At 44.0% G+C, this 17,059-nt stretch overlaps 1 protein-coding gene across 1 annotated transcript; it reads right to left on the bottom strand.

Annotated features, from left to right (window-relative positions):
* Window positions 1-4,891: 4,891 nt before the first annotated feature.
* On the bottom strand, window positions 4,892-16,751 carry LOC142062469 (cytochrome P450 3A9-like). The gene is made up of 13 exons (XM_075104849.1): window positions 16,588-16,751; window positions 13,851-13,944; window positions 13,381-13,433; window positions 12,160-12,259; window positions 11,433-11,546; window positions 11,065-11,153; window positions 9,879-10,027; window positions 8,718-8,845; window positions 7,978-8,062; window positions 7,429-7,589; window positions 6,732-6,958; window positions 5,742-5,904; window positions 4,892-5,523 (listed from the first exon to the last, which is right to left on the bottom strand). The coding sequence occupies exons 1-13, from the start codon at window positions 16,656-16,658 to the stop codon at window positions 5,425-5,427; spliced, it is 1,533 nt and encodes a 510-aa protein (XP_074960950.1). The 5' UTR covers window positions 16,659-16,751; the 3' UTR covers window positions 4,892-5,424.
* Between the last annotated feature and the right edge of the window lie 308 nt (window positions 16,752-17,059).

Below are 17,059 nucleotides of genomic sequence, written 5' to 3'. Positions count from 1 at the left end.
CCGACACGCCCCAGGTGGATATCAGACCTGGCATTGGAGAGTCTCTCCAAAGACAAATAGATACTCCTCTGCCCTTTGCGTGTATATACACGCACACATATGTGTGTATATATATATCTACATATGCTTGCTAAGTCTGTAATAGCATGAGCTGTCTGTTCGCTGCTCATTCTGTTTCTTAGGGCAACATTTAGACTGTGAACTCCCTGAAGAAAAGACTATCTTGCTGAGTGTTTCCAACTCGCCTAACCCTCCTGGGCTTTCATTTCCTGACTGGCTTTTAATGTAATGTAAAGAACAGAAATAATATCTTCCATTAAAAGTTTATTAGGTAGCTCTTCCATTTACAAGAGCTGTTTGACTTACTCCCAACCAAATGAATGCCAGTCATTGAAAGCTAAACATGGAAATTCAGGAGGGGGAAGCAGAAAGCCACCTGCAGCCTTGAAAGGATGACGGAAAACAAGAGTGGTGGGTTCTGTGACCTGTCTGAGAAGAGGCACATAGCTCAGTATGGAGTCCTGGGCCAGAACTATATGTGACAGGATACGAGAGCAACAGCCAGCATGGGAAGCACTTCATTTCTTGGCAAGGAGAATCTGCAGATGCGTGTCCCCCACTTGTATATCCTGCTGATTTCTACTGGAGTCTGTTATAATTATTGGGAGCATCAGACATCTGCTTGCTTCCATGGATGTTGCTAAGGCTACTGGTGGGCTGATTGATGTGTGGTTACCACCAGAGAGCAGCCTGAGTGGCAGCAGCTGACCTTCTTAGGAACATCTGTATTGCTCCTCACCTTCCCTCTGGCTTTTGCTGTGACCTTTGGATACAGATCGATCCCAGATTAGTGTTTGTTAACAATAAATACCCTAAAATTAGGATACAAGTAGACAAGTCTGAAAAGGTTAGACAAGACTGGGGCTAGTTAGTGCAAGACTCTGCTTGCCATGCCGGCGGTTGGTCTGTGTGGTCTGTCTTCCAAAAGTATTTTCTAGTCCTGTTACATAAAATTCCAAAGCAAAACTACCTGGACAGCCCCAAGATGGGGGAGCTGCCGTGTGGCACCTGTGCCTTCTCAGCTAGGCTGCACAAAGCCCTGATATAGTCTAGGGGATGGGCTAAACCTTTTTTTGCCTCTATGGTGTGTTGATGGAATTAGTATTTAGCCAAGCAAAGATGGGTAAATGCACCCAGCTGTACTGGACTGGCTTCAGTTCCTAAGTGGCAGGCAAGTTTTTCATTCTCCCTTGAACAGTTCTGTTGTCTTCCCGGCTCCATTTGCAAACTTCTGGCTACACAAATATATCAAAGTATACTTATACATTATAGATGTATGATACGGAAGCTGTAGGCCATGTAACAAAATAAATTTGTATCTAGACATTGTAGCCAGCTGTGTAGGAAAGACCATAGAAAACATCACTGATCATCAACTATGAACTGGTTAAATAAAAACTTTGATCCACATCGTTAAAGGTATTTTGTGCATCTTTGCAACATATTCAAGTGTTCAGTAACAAAAGCAGCTCTGAGGGGAAAATTAACTCTGTCATGGGTGATATAAAGCTGCGTCAGTACCTATAAAGCGCCCTAGCAATACAAGAGAATTGAAGTAATGAACAGGAATGCTCAGTTAGAGCTTTTTCCATATTTTATGCTAATCATTAGGGAAGAGCTGAAATTAGCTTTAATTGATATTAAGGGCTGAAAAAATGAATCCTCTGGAGAATGAGTCTCTTTAACCTTTAATGATGCAGTAAATAAAATATCCTGTCAACATTTGTGCAATAGTAAGGGTTTTCAAATTTCCATATCTGTATGGTGAGCGACTCGATACGCCTAATTCTCTCCATTACAGCAGATAAAGGTGATGTCAATGCATAAATTCAGCTACAGGTTTTCCATGTTTCTGAGCGATCTGTCATCCTCTGGTAATTCCCCACAAGGCTTGCTACTTCTAACAGGGAGATGGAGAGAGGAAGGAGGGACTGTGAGAGCTAAACAAAATGCCTATGCTGGCTTTTTCACTCGTGCACCTTCTGACTTGTGGGCTTCTGATGCCAGAGCATCAATAGCGAAACTGTGCCTCAGTGGAGGGTAAGGTAAAAGGAGTAACGCTGCCTATTCTTCCTTTCAGGTGAAATGTGCATGAAAATGTTTCATTTTTCACTTTAAAAGCGAGGTGGAATTGCAAAAAGACTTCAATACTTTAGGGACACTTAGTTTGGTAACAGTCAGACCATTCTTCTATCTGTCAGGGCTCAGTCTGGTATTGAAACACCTAATAACTGACTTGGTGAAGCACGTGAAATATTCCTTTTCTGTAAGCAGGAAACCTGTTTTTCATTAAATCCATTTGATCATTGCAATCAACTGGAAGTATTACATCATTTAGGCAAGTTACTGTAACATTGATGGTTACTCTGCTGTAGTTAACTGAGAAACAGAAAACAAATCTCCTCACTTATAACCACCTTGGTCTTTCATCAGGATGGATACAATAACACTTCTCATATCAGGGGGTGCATATCTCCTTTGGAATGTTCCCAGTAAGCCTTTCTGTATTAAGGGGAATATATTTCTGCATAGTTATGGAAGTCTTCCTGAGTGATGGCAGTGTTTTACTGGGGTGTGAGTCTGTCACACTTGCACAGTGATTCAACAACTGCTGTGACGAGACATGGTTGTAAGGTTTTGTCTTTGAGAAAAGCATTTTTTTTTTAAAACTGCTGATATAACATTGATTTTCTTCCTTCTTTTTTCCTTCTTACTTAGAGTTTGGGATAATTTAGGGGAAGAAGTGAAACAAGATATTTTTGGGGACGCTTCTACCTTGTACTGTGTTTGGAAGCTCTTTCCTCTGATGAAGAGCCAGCTCTCTTGGGACAATACAATGTCCCAGGCCTGCCAAGGATGTGTTGAAGCAGTTAAAGGAATCAGCAAGGTCTAGATATAAAGTAAACACGATTTATCAGTTAAAACATTCGAAAGTCAAGTTAAGCAGTGGTATGTCCAGTTCAAAGAGGAAACAGCCAAACCAGTGCAGACAAATGTGATGAATGCACAGCTACCAGGACCAGCAGACTCCTGGCCAAGTCACATCCATTTCTGAGGGATGGCCAGCAAAGCAATGGAAAGTGCTGGGAATGACAGAGGCAGCCCTTATAAGCAAAGTAATTTTATGGTGTTAAGACACAGAGGATCTAATTTTCTTCTAGAAGACTCATTACCATGATTTTGTTACACATTATTTATGGGCTGTTATGATAGTCCTGGCAGGTCATAATTGGCTGAAGCTAGAGAATTAGTCACATTTTTCACATTTGGAAGAATGATCTGTACAGTTACGCTAATGACTTCATTCCTGGAGATGCCATGTGCTGGGCAGAGACTGCCTGTCTTGGGGTACAGCTGGATTAACCCTTCCTGGTTCTGACCACCACGCAAAGGTGCTTGATTTTGTTCACGAGATACTAAAATTACTTTTCTTTACTTCAGAGCAGCTGTTTGGCCTGTGAGTGACTTGCTGCTTTCATGATGGCTTCCTCTTTCTTTCCCTTTCCTCGAATCTGGAGTTAGTTTTGCTTAGCACTATTTTTCTATGGGGGAAAAGGCATTTTTAAACTAATCTGTCCATACAGGGGCATTGCACTCTCCCCATCAGAGCTGCTGCAGCATTACAGCAGTAAGACAGGCCCAGGTCTTCCACTGATGGCTTTTAACTCCTGGTAAGAGATGAGCAACAGTTTAAACTGAGGAAGGGCCTTTTTGGCAGCACTCCTAACTATGCCTTGCTGTGTACATAGCAAAACCCTAACAATTTTTCACAGATGATGAATCAGAAGGGAGCACTATAATTGTTTTATCTGCCTTTTGGGACAGCACAGGCTGCTTACTCTTGAATTAGAGCCTGGTGAATGTTGCTGTTTCTTCCTGAAAAACGCACAGCTTTGATTTGGGGATTTCCAATGATCAGGAACCCACTGCACCATTGCCTGACCAATCCCAAACCCCAAACTGCCATTGTTGTTCATGCATTCTTGCTACAATCCAACATAGTTCAAATTTGTTCATTTGGGTCATGTTGCAGTTTTGTCTGCTAGACGAAAGAGGAAAGCATGTGGCCACGGGAGGAATTATAGAGCATGATTTGGAAAATACTGCCTTGGAGTGAAGGATGCCAGGAGAAAGTTAAGGGGTGACTTGATCTGGCTTGCAGCTCTTCTAAAAGCCTTTCCCATTTTACCAGCATCCTTTGTGGTTTGAAGGTGTCAGGACCAGCACCATTCACTAGGGTCAACTGGTGTGTGAAATTCAGATCTGGGAGGACCTCCCACCTGCTTTTTTGATATTCCCTGTTTATATGGTATGGGATGGCGTGAGTCCTTTGGGCAAAGCATCGCACTGATGGCAGGACCAGCTCATAGGGCCCAAGCTGTAGACTGCTCTGGAGCAGTTCAAGAGCCAAGAAGCTCGCAGCAGGCTAACATCCCACTATGGGCAGTGTGTAAACCCCATCCGTGGCTCTGGGAGGCAAGGCTCAGCTACAAGCTGTGCCTAGGCAATTCCTCCAGGAGCAGTGGCCCTCCTGCAGTGCTGTTGCCACCTCCTGTGAGCTGCTCCTGCTGCTTTCTTCAATCCATCCTCTGTCGCTCCAGCACGGAAAAGGGTTGGCCACTGCTGAACTGAAGGCAACCTCTTAATCAAAGTAAGAGGTGGGAGTTACAGTGTTTGTAAAATACTGTACAAATGGGAGGGTTTGATTGCATTAAATGAAGGATCAGATTCATTAAATTAAGTGGAAAGCAATGTACATGGATAATTTCAAGGGTTGAGGCTGAATACGGTTTTCAAATAGGAAGTGATCAGCTGCTATACACAACACAGAGCAGCTCTCAAACATTTTTAATGACAGTATTTGTACACACTTTAGTTTAATTAACACATGGCACAAAAGAGGTTTGGTAACTAGGATGTAGTCTCACACCAGTTGTCTCAATTATAACACATGAAAATTCAAGCATCAATACACCAAGAAGAACGTCACCCGTCCCTGCCCAGCAAGGTCTGGTGATTTGAATTTCCATCACACCTTGTTTCTCTTGGATGCGACAGTAATTCCTTCTCTCCAGATGGAGAAGTCCCCTTAGAAGTGAAGTGGATGATCAGCTTCTCATTTGGATTTATTTCTAGTTTTCTGCAATTAAAATTAAGGGGACTGTGTACTGTCACTGCCTAGTGATCCACATTACATTTCTGACAGCTATGTTTATTAGTAAATATGTAGTAATTGCTTCCAGAATTAACTAGAGCTGCTCTTCTGTGTCTGTAGGCGTAGGAGAGATTTCCTGTGATGTATGATCCCTTTGTTAGCACAGCAATCATTAGACGATGGAGAATTGTTGCAGATGCGGCTGGGTTTTACGCCTCTGCAGGTGTGGTGTTGGTCCGGGGGACTACCTTCAGAACAATTGGTTTCTTTGGTGTTAAGAGTCCCTGTGAACTCAGCTTGAGAGGGATCTGCAACAATAAGAGAAAAACACACTTGGAGATAGACAAATTAAATAAGTAGAGATTAAAGGAAAGAAACTTGGCCACGGTTTGGACATAACTTGACCTGTAGTGTCTGAAAATGCACCTCAGTTGAAAGTGCCAAGCACCGGGTGTTAGCACCTGTAGTGAGAAACTAGGCACCTGGCTCTTCGTGTGTGAGTTTTGAAATGTAATGTGCTCCTCACCTGAGTTTCTTTGCAGGTCTGGAAGGTGAAATGTTGCAATAGGATGGTGATGGCAACTTTCAGAGTCAGAAGAGCAAACCGCATCCCAATGCAGTTCCTGGGACCAGCTCCAAAGGGCAGGTACGTATACGGGTCTATGGACTCTTTGTTTTCCTTACTGAACCTGGATAATGACATGGTTGGGGGAAAAAAAGAAGGCAGAAAAAAAACCAAAAAAAAATTACATTTCTGTGTTACTTATCCAGAGATCTCTTGCTGGCACCATACAGAGACTTGTTTGTTTTTTTCACTGAGGTACCTCAGCATACCCCAGCAATCAAGTGCTGTGTCAGAGCCCTCATCCAGGCTGGGGTGGGATCCAGCTTCAGCATTTAGCTTAATTCTGTCCATCCAGAGTGGAAATTAGGAACAATGTGAAAATCTACATGCTCTCCCAAAATGACTGACATTTCCTATCTGTTGTACTTAGTGGGAGAGAAACCGGGGGTCGTCTGTTAGGAGCAGCCTATGGCTTCAGTCTTGGTGGGAATGAGAGGTTGATACCCATTATAAAAATAACAAACTAGGGAAAAGTTATCACTTCTTGCAAACAAAGACGGAAGGAAACTCTTGAATGGTCAACTTTGGTATATTTTGTAGCAAAGCCTGCATGTTGGAAACATGTTCAGCAATGAAAATTATACAGAAACATGGCTAGTGATTACAAAAAAAAAACACAAAAAATCCCAAAACAACAAAAAACCCCACCAAACCCAAACCACCACCTCCCACTCTGTTGGCAATAAGATTATTTGTCTGAAACCCTGCTTTAAGTGCAAAGCTCACCCTCCTCTTAAAATGACATTCTTATGAGCCTGCAAATTCTCAACAGTATTGTTTGTAAAAAGATAGGAAGACCACCATTAGCAAGCTAATTAGAGATTAATACTTAATTACTATGTGAGAAAAAAGCAGGATTATATTTCTCCCCTTTCATTATGCTTTTGGTACCTTTCTGGTCTGAATTCTTCTGGTTCTGGCCAGTACTCAGGGTTGTGGTGCAGGGTATAGGGTGGGATTACAACAACGGTTCCTTTGGGAATGTTCACTCCATTAATTTCTACGTCTTTCTTGCAGGCTCTCTCAAGCCGTCCTCCAAGGGGGAAGAGCCGAAGGGTTTCACTCACTGTCATGTCAAGATATTCCAGTTGCATCATCGCCTCATATGTGAGAGGAGCCTGTAGGATGACAGGAGAAAGGGTGGCCAGGTATGTTGGCATGAGGATTGGATTGTCCTAAAATGACTGCTGAGACCAGAGTGTCCCCAACCCCTACTGCCCCAGCTATGACTTAAACTCACTGAAGAAGAAAATGCAAGGCAGCAATTGTGTAATTGGTTTCACTTTCCACCCCTGAGCGATGGAAATCCCTGGAAATCCACATCCATTTGTGCATGGGTGCAGAGTACGGCAAACGGGTTTGTGCAGCGGGTGGCCTGGAAGGTTTTAGCTGCCAAAAGAAAAATCTCTACAAGGCTGAGTTGTCTCAGTGTGTGTGTGTGTGTGTGTGTGTGTATGTACGTGTCTTAGAGCTGTTGGAAGATCCCAGGAGGAGGGTATTTAGGAGCTAAAGATTTCTAATTTTCTTGACTGAACAAGGAAGGACAGCAGGGTCAGAAGGTCTTCACCATCACTCAACATCCCCTTACCTTGTTGGGTAAAACTGTGTCGATTTCCTGCAGCAGTTTTTGCTGCACGTCAGGATGCGTGGCCAGTTCATACGCCAGGTAACAAAGCGTATTGCTGGTGGGCTCGTACCCAGCAAATATAAAGATGAATGCTTGCGACAGTATCTCGATGTCGCTCAGGGCTGTGAGGAGAGAGGATGTGGGGAGATGAGCAAAACCAGTGTTGGCTGATGGTCTCAGCCAGGAACAGGTAGCAATAGGTGGGGTTGAGGCAGGTTTGTTTTGGTGGTTTTCTGATAACACATTCATAGCAACTCTGCTATCTGTCTGGAAAGAGGCATTTGACAGAGGAGCTGGATGATTTCCTGGGTATAAATGACTGACACGGCAGTCCTTACTCCCTGTTAAAGGATCTGAGGGATTCCCCTTAGCCCTGGTGCTGGCAACAAGGGACAGACTTCTGTGTGGAGATGGTGGTGACCCGCTGAGCCTTTCTCTGGGAAACAGCTCCCTGTATTCTCCTTGCTCCCACAGCCCCTGCTGCCATGATGAGTATTTGAATGTTGTTACCTTTATGTGAGGGGTTAGCTTCATTGCTGTCGTTACTGGTTGACTTCTGGGATTCAATCATCAGCTGCAGAAAATCTACTCTGCCCTGAGAAGAAAAGCAGGAGAGTTCTTTGGTGACAGGTCCCTTGAAGAGCTCAGATAAGCAGATTTCATAGCCTAAGCACAGTTTTTGAACTGAAAGCATCCCCGAAATGCATGTGACTTTCTTATTGAAAAACAAAACACTTGCTTTTTATTTTGGAAACCTATCTGTCCTTTTTGTGAAGCCATTGGGTGGGAGAGTAGGGTCTTGAATGGATTTTGGGAAAGGGATCCAAGCTCTAAAAGGTAGAATTTTGCCAGGAAATAGCTTCAGTTTTTCAAAAGAAAGAGGGAGAAGGCAAAACCCTGAAAGGTGGTATTGGTGTTCTTGTGCTGCTTACTCTGCTCTCATCCTCTGTCTAATCTTCTTCAGGGAGTCTCTTTCTTTGTCTTATTACAAGTTCTGCAAACACAAGCTTAGTCCAACTCTACTGAGCCCTTATCTGGATTTAGCTTCAGATCATAGTGGACTTTGTACGTCCTGCTTCTCTTCCAGGACTGGTCAGGCGAGAATTTTCTGACAGTATTAAAATCAAATGTTTATACTTAAGCAGATTCAGGGGTTTGAGTACTTTGGCTTTGCCTTTGATATTACCCTAATTATATTTCTTTTAAGTGTCTTTTCTGCCACAATTGCTAGCAAATTCATGCTTGCTTACCCTGTGAGTCTCCTTTTCACGATCCTGCTTAATTTTGGAGATGGCTCTCGTGAAGAAATCTACAGCATCTCTGGGGAAGAAGCTTAGGTTCATCTTGGCCAAAAGAGGAATAAAAAATGGGAATACAGCTGAAAAACACAAATAAAATCCCAAACTGTAAACAAACTCCACCTCATAAGATAGCTGTGGATGTTACTGAGGAAGCAATGGTGCTACTGAGAAATTACTTCCTCTCTTGGTTTCTCTACCTGGGCAAAGCCTGGGGTTTACCTTTTTCTCCTCTTTCTCTTTCTTGGGATAGTTTGTCTTGACATTAACCCTTTCCCAAGTTCCTGTCAACTGGGCACAGCTGAGCTGGATGCAGTCTTTGCTTTAAGAGATGACCAAAGCATATGTTGCCTTTTTCTAAGGCACTACTTTCTAGGGACTGGTTACTTCTGTGCATTGTACAGCTCTATGACAGGAACGTGGATCAAGAGAAATGTTACAAATTCTGAATTTTTTTTTTCACATGGAGCTATTCACTGCCATGCTATGCTTATGCAAACATTTTTCAAGTCCCCTTCAGAGCATTTCCTTCATTATAGAGACTGGATCTTGAGCTTGTGTACAGACTCCTAAACTCTACATCACCAGAACTTATTCTATGCACAGATCACTGCCTTCCCTGTGTTCTAGCAAGGTGTCTAATCTTGACTTAAGGTTACAAGTGATTTGAGGTCCATCACCATCACTGTAAGATATTGCACTGCTAGGAAATTGCGTCTAATTACCGTCCCCACTCAGCACTCTCTTCCAGAAAATGCATCTCAGATAGCACCGCTCTCCTTAAGACTCACAGCTGAACTTGCTTTTCAACCCCCAAACCATTTTCCAGCACTACTTTGGATACTGGCTGGGATGTTCATATGTTTCTTGCATTGTGGATGTCAAAGGTGGAGGAAGTTTTTACCCAACTCCTACCCAGAGTTTTAGCATGAAGCTAACAATGAGGAGACAACGAGAGAAGAGCTATTAGGATTTCCATCCTAGCTAGTGCAGTTATCTAAGCAGTAGTTGATTTGTTAATGTATAAGATGCATCAGTCTCTGACATGCTTGCTAAAGTCATGCTTCAGTAATACTCTGACACCTGAATGAAGTTTTCAGCAAAGTCATTTACATGTCAAGACGAAGATTGGGTCAAAAAGGTCAAACTTGACCAACTTCTGCATCTCTCTAACAAAGGGGTCTTTGGGGTTGTTCATGGAGTCAATGTTCACACCAAACGCAGTGCTGGTGACGACGTCCATGCTGTAGCTTCCAAAGACACTGAGGAAAGATGGAAAAGAGAGACTGTGGTTAAGTATTTGGACCAAGTGAATATATTTTTTCCTAATGCCTATGTGACATTCAAATACAAATTCTCATAAGACCTCCTGCCCTGGTTTTGAAAAGGAAATTGGATATATGGCAACTGAAAAGCACTTGTAGTGAAAGGGATAGATTTTTAGAGAGCTTTGGTTTGAAGCCTGTGTGGGTTTTGTAATCGGACAGCTTTTCTGAGGATTTTAGAACAGCATGTAGTTATATGAATGGGTTAGTGCAAGGACAGCATGTGGCTCTTGAGCATGTTAGCTTCCTTGAGAGGGGTGGTAACACACCTTCCTTCAAACATGCCATGAAAAGGGTCTTGTTTAACCCAGCACAGCCCTATAACATTACAAAGTGTCTAAGCCCTCTCCTTATGGGGTTTTTGGTAGGGGAGAGCTTTGCTGTTGTGCAACTACTGGTGTGCAGCTGCCCCTTCTTGTATCTGTGCTTTGAAAATGGTGGTGAAATACACAGGTTTTGTTCCAGAGCCCATATGGAGGGCACAGATGAGGACAACACACCCAGGGCCATGCTACAGCCTCTTCCCCACTCCCCCTGGCAATGAGGCAAGTGAGGGATGAGCAGCCCACAGTGCTGGGGCGGGGGAGAGTAGAGAGGTCAGCAACCCCAGTCTTCTGCAGTATGAGAAGGTGGTGTGCAGAGATCCTGAGCATATGCAGGGAAAACTGGGTTTTCCTGGCAGATTTGGAGTTATCTTGGATCTGTGGATTCACAAAGCTGTGCTGGAGCATTCTACTCCCCATTTAATTCCCTTCAGAAGCCTTCTCTCTGGGTCTTTGCCTCTAGGAACTTTCACTAACGTCCCAGCTTAAATTTTCCCTTTCAAATTTCCAGCCAGGCTTTCAGCTAGCCCCGTTCCTCATTTCAGAGGTCTGGTTTACCCAGTGAGCGATCTGTATTGCCAGTAACAAATGAACCACAGCACCTGCTAACAAGGTTTGCTGCTTAGCCTGCTGCTCCTAGCAGCTACTTACTCCTTTACAGATAGAGCGTTGTCCTTTTCCACTCGCTTTTGAACATTTTTCACCAAAACTTCCCCATAGTGCTTCATTATAGGGAACATCTGTAACACAAACCAGAGATGGTCACTTCAGTATAGTACATTTTACTTCTTTAAGACAGGCTTACAAAGACTACGGGGAGTTTCATGAATATTTACAAATAAGATCTTTCTGCTAAGGTTTTATTTTAAGCCTTTTTCATTTTAAATTAGGCATAAATTAAACAGGCCAGCTTAGTTGCCAGGCTCTGACTAAAGAAATTGGACCCCTGTGACAATCTTAGCCTGAAAATGGTGTCTACTGACTTTGTGATTTAGTTTTTACCTGCTCCTCTGTCTTACCTCCTTTAGTTTCCCACTGGTGAAGGTTGGAGAGAGCACAGTACGAATCCTCTTCCACTGTTCGTCTTCAGCTAATGAGACAGCGTTTTTCAGCACCCCTGCTAGCTCTATATGCTAGAGGGAGGAAAAGGCAAGGTGTTATCCCCAGGAAAGATAGAGGCTTTCTTGCAAGGATGGGAATGTAGCATGCAAGTCCCTGTCCAGGCTATTTCAAGGGCATTACTACCAGCAGCAGGCTAAGGCCTTACAAACAGCCTCTCTCAAGCACACATATGTAAACAATCCCCTTTCCTGCAGTAAACCAGCTGTGAGATGCCATTTCCACATCCAGAACAAGTAACCCAACAAGCCCAACACCCGTAGGTATGCATGTGCCCACACCGAACTGTGTTACCAGGATCCTGCATCCCAGCCAGTGGCACATGTGCTGGACCTTTACAGATTCCTGCTTGCTCACACAGACTCAAATTCATCCACAGATTTATATATATATATAGGTGTGAGAGCATAATTTATCTGATGTGCAGGGAAACATCTTCCTCTGCCAGCCTGGGCATGCAGTCCCCAGGCTGTAAGGCAGGGGAACAGTGACATACAGTGGCCATTTACAGTAATCCCTATAGTGCACTCATCCCCTATGGGAACCTGGCTACATGCTTGGCATGCTGTCTCCTCCTGTACTTTGTTTTTCGGACTCTGTGGTACGTCACGATGCTTCTGTTCTTACCCTCCGGTTGGTAAAGGTGGAGTAACACTCCTTAACCAGCACAGTTTTAATGATCTGGGGGTCCATGACACCCAGCACAGGTTGCCTGCCATCATAAAACCTGGCGGGGGGAGAAGAGGAGACAAATAAATGACTCCAGGTAGTTGAAGTGCAAGGCTTGGCTCATGCCCATGAAACAACATGTGTTAAACAAATGCTCCTCCGTCACCAGCCTTGCTGTTCTGCAGACACCTAAGTACAGAAATATAGAAAGTAGATGGGGAAAAGGACTCACAGGCTGTCTCCCATCTGGTTTTCTAAATGATAAAGGGGACTAAACACCTTCCAAATCCACTGGGAAATGAGCAGGGCTCAGTCCCTCAGAGAACCAGGTAATAAATGAAGCAAGTGTCTTCACTTTCTCCCCTGACTCTGTGTTTTTCCAGGCACTTAAACACATTACAGTATTAGGAGGAAACTTGTTTGACCTCTTTCAGGCTCTTGAATTGGGCATCTGGAGACTTGGCCTGACAGCACTGAAGTATCCTTGGAGATGAAACTCAGTGCTTGTTTTTGTCTTTTTAAGCTGCCAGTTCTGAATGTTTTCCTGGAACAGATGTAGATTAATCAGATTTATGCACTTCCCCATTTATGTAAAAATATCTTTTCCAGACTCCATTTTTTAAAGTCACTCTAGTGACCAATAGATACATTATACAGGATATGCAAGTTGGTAGCCTAATTTATAACAGCAGTGATAAAGGCCACAGGAGATGTCCAGAGCAGAGTGACGATAGCTGTACCTAGCTCCCACTGCAGCAGGTAAGGATGAGCAGCACAACTGTCTGCAGACTTTGGCTCTACTTATTCACTCTGTACTGGGAGTTACTCACATTCCTCTGGTGTTGGTAAACCAGAGGAACCTGACCTCCCAGTACCAGGTTCTCCCTTAAGCACGTAGCAGTTTTGCAGCTGACTTTGTTAGGAGCAGGTGAGGGCCTTTTGTTATCAGTTTTCAAACAGCTTCCATAGTATAGGTCAAAGCAATTTCCATATAGCATGACAGTGGCACAGCCCTGCAATCATGAGGCTTTAATGTAAGCCACCTCAAGCATCCTATCATTGCTGTATTCATCGTGCTGGGGCGATCGGGGCTGCAGGTAGAGAAAAGGGAGCTTTCCTAATGAATTTTTCTCCCCTTTGTATGGATCTCTTCTTAAGAGATCGGTGGTTCATACTCACCCCCAGACTTTTCCATATTTCTGGAAACATTCATTGTCAAACTCCAAGAAACCCTGTGGAATGCAATTTAAAAGTTATCTTAGAGAGGATGTGATAGAGGGGATGACATTGGAGACGATGGGTTGGGAGGAATATCTGTAAACTGATGTTCAGAGCTGCTTTCTGAGTTCTCTTCAAAAACATTATAAAGGACAGCATAAATGTACATCGTGCCTGTGAATGAGCTGTTTGCCAGGATGCCAACAAAGGGCAGCTGTAAATCAGTCATCCACGAGTGCTTGTTTGGAGATGCTGTAAAGGCCCCATGGTCTGTTTCTGAGCCTTTATCCCATGCTGGCCTTTGCATAACCTGTGCGTTAGAGCAGAGCTTGGCATTTGGAGATAAGTTATGAACACCATGTATCTGTTTAGCTACAGCTGTATGAGCAAAGGTGGATATTTCTGGAGCCAGCAAGGCTTCTGTCACTTACTTTGCGATATTCCAGGCACGTGCCAAAGAAAGGCAGAGGTGTTGGTCCAGGAATTCCCAACTTCTTGAAGAAACCAAATGGCCAGATCCCATATCTGTGGGACAGAAAAGACGAACAAGTGCTACATCACCGTGGCGTCGGGGCTGCGAGCTCTCCTAAGCCGGGAGACGGCAGCGCTGTCCCTCTGGCTCTAAGTAGAGGAGGTTGATCCGGGAGCTGGGAAAAAGTGGCCCAAGAGAAAATTGCCCTGTAAAAACTACTTAATAAACACAGTAGGACTCACTGCTGCTGCACATAGCTTCAGAGAGATCACTTTGATGTAAAAGCAGCTGCCTCCTAAAGGCATAGGTGCTATGGTGGAAACAGGATCTTAAAGCCTTTAGCAAAAGTCAAGAGAGGAGCTCATTGCCATCCAAAGGAGTGGCAGAAAAGGGAGCTGGAATAAGGAACACCAAGCTTACATGTTTTTACTGATGAGAAATCAAGGCAGTGCCAGAAGTGATGTCCCAAACAGGGCTTTTGTCAAGGTGCACTTTAATTTCATTTATTTTTCTCCCTCCCCTCAGCCTGGTGTTAGCTCAGTGGTGCATCAGGAAATCTTGTCTTGATGGTTTTCTCTTTAGATTTTATTGACAGCGTTGCAGATTTCTCTCCTCTGAAGCACCCTTTTTGGCAGCTGTAAAATTATTACTTCTACCTCAGGGCCTTCTGTTTCTCAACAAGGGTCTGGGCGGCAGCCCTTTGAAGCTTGTCTTTGGCTGTGTTGAAAGAGCTCCTCAAAATATTTGTTTTTATTTAGTAGCTGCAGCTTCCCGAGTGAGTGGTTCATTGCAGAAGGGATGTAAAGCTGCAAAAGTTTGGGAGAGGGATGTTATCAGAGAGCATGTTAGGGATGCTTTCCTGAAAAGCCAGCGTCTAGGCTGAGACTTAGGGGGGTTTCCCTTGCAATTAGTAATACTTCTCCAAATCTGTGGGACCCTGAATGAGATCAGTCCCCCCAGCAGAGGTTCTGCCAGAGAACAACAGCGGACCTCATCTTATGGTCCAAACAGAGCAGTCAAAAACCAGGGAACAGGGTGTTTACAGGTGCACAAAGGTTTTACAGAGCTCAGTTTGTCAATGTTTAACCTTTTCTGTCCAAGATTAATTCAGTACTAGGTATAAAATGTCTGTGGATTCTCATTTTTAATGTTTATGGGCAGCTGGGGCTGCAGGAAGACCGGGAACTGCCAGGTTGGGCTGGTTACAAAACCCAGAAATGCTGTAGGAACATAGGCTAGGCTTAATCCATTTGAAACAAGGCCAGGAAAATGCAGCCTAATGCTCTTACGACTAAAATGTGACATAGTTTTCTGCAGGCTGAGAAGGACCATTCAGTGTAAGGCCAGAGAATAATCGTTACTACTTCTCACCACGGATTGAAACCAGAAATGCCTGATACTCCTCCTTGTGTGAACTGGAGCAACGTTGCCCCAGATGGACAAGAAGCATCTGAACACCCTGCCTGTGCTAATGGGCAGTGAAATTCCTATTTTAGCTCAGTTATCAGAGCACAGAGATCTGGGCTTTGTCCCTTTTGCCACAAGAAAATTGCAAGTAGCTGCAGAAGGTGGGAGTGTGGTAACCGGCAACCTTAGATGGCCACAGTTATTGAAATATGAGGGTTTAGGTCAATAATGGGGAGGGGGCGGTTTGAATAGTCTGCCCCAAACAGGCTTTTGAGTGATCCAAATGACAGGAAATGGCTCAAAAAAAAAAAAAAAAAAAGGCTAAAAGTTTCAGAGCTTACTGAACTGCCATCATTGGAGCACTGCCAGGGCAGACAAATGGATTGTGCTCATGTGCACCACATTAATCATTAAGGTTTATGGCTAGTAACATGCTGTCTCTGCCTAAGGGCTTGTCAACACTACAAAGTTTGTCAGTCCAGCCTTGTTGGCAGGGGCTGCCAGTGGAGATGCTGTATGTCCCAGCAGAAGGGGGCTTTCGGCCAGCATCTGCAAAACGGACTAAAGCATTTTCTTGCTAGCATAGCTCCTGTGAAGCAGCGGGATATGCTTCTGCCCGATGGAATCTGTCTGGAAAGCCAGGAGCAGAGACCTGACCTTGCTCTAGGCTTTATTTCTTCCCCCAGCAAAGGTGGGCTGCGGGGATGGGCATGGGATGTTGTCCCTGCAGGCGTGTGGCAAATCTGACTTCTGCAAAGTGTCCCTCCTGGTCCAGGTGCTCATGCATGGAGCTTCTTACCTGAGCACTATGGAAAAGGTCTGGAAGAGTAAGAATTGATCCTATGAATGCTCTTTTTCTGGCACCTTTATGCTGCTCTCCACCTTTGCAGGCCATGCAGTAGGGTCACCTACTGCTCCCTGACATAGGGCAACCTCAGTCAGAGGCGCAGCCTTCCTTATACTATGTCTCTGTGGAAAATAACCCAAGGGATCACAATCCTCACTGAAGCCAGCACCCTGCTGGTAACAGGTGCCTGGCACCATTATTATTCGATTATTGCTTTGATGCTTAGCAGCAAGATTGTAACAGTGCACAGGAACACTCCAAACTGTGGAGCAAGATCATGTGTACAGTCTTTAGACTCCTCTGCTATTTCCCAGAGCTTCATTAGAGTCTAGAAATCACACCTACCTGTTTGCTCTTCAGCAGAGTAGTTGCGTGAAAATGAACAAAGGCAAGAACAGGAAAATGGCATGAGCAAAAAACCGATAAAGAATATTTTACTCACAGTACCAGGAGGACTATGAAAATAAGCAGAAGGGCCCATGTCTCCGTAAAGAAGGAGGGAAGAAGGTTCATTTTGGTGGTTCTCTGGTTGGCTTGGAGTTCTGTCTTGATGCGTTTGCCCCAGGTCTGTGAGGAAATAGGAGTGTCGCAGTGTGCAATCTTTTGTGTCCAATCATACAATTTAGGGGACTGTCCTTCTGTCATGAAGGAGGAGGAGTGGAAGGCAAAAGTAACAAAGTATGCTAATCTGAAAAAACATGATTCATGGGATAGATAAATGCCTGGCTGAACTGTCTAAGGTTCAGATTATTTAATATATATGTTGCCAGGCATTTCAGCTAGTTTCTCTGTTGCAATAGCAAGTAATAACTGACTTCTTATTGAGTAATGTTCCTGAGCTCCTATACCAAAATAAATAAAACCAACTTAAAATGAAAAGGTAAATCCCAAAGCAGGTGTCAGAGTTGGTTTAC

Source organism: Phalacrocorax aristotelis, chromosome 10 (assembly GCF_949628215.1).
Source record: "Phalacrocorax aristotelis chromosome 10, bGulAri2.1, whole genome shotgun sequence".
Lineage (NCBI taxonomy): Eukaryota > Metazoa > Chordata > Aves > Suliformes > Phalacrocoracidae > Phalacrocorax > Phalacrocorax aristotelis.
Note: the sequence above shows the minus strand (reverse complement) of the source record. Positions and strands in the feature narration are given on the sequence as shown.

Coding starts and splice junctions, on each gene's coding strand:
- LOC142062469 (XM_075104849.1), bottom strand. CDS start 16,658: ATGAACCTTCTTCCCTCCTTCTTTACGGAGACATGGGCCCTTCTGCTT. Junction 12,260..13,380: donor AAATATGGAAAAGTCTGGGG/GTGAGTATGAAC, acceptor TCCCCCCGCCAG/GTTTTATGATGGCAGGCAAC. Junction 6,959..7,428: donor ACACAGTTTTACCCAACAAG/GTAAGGGGATGT, acceptor GTCATCCTACAG/GCTCCTCTCACATATGAGGC.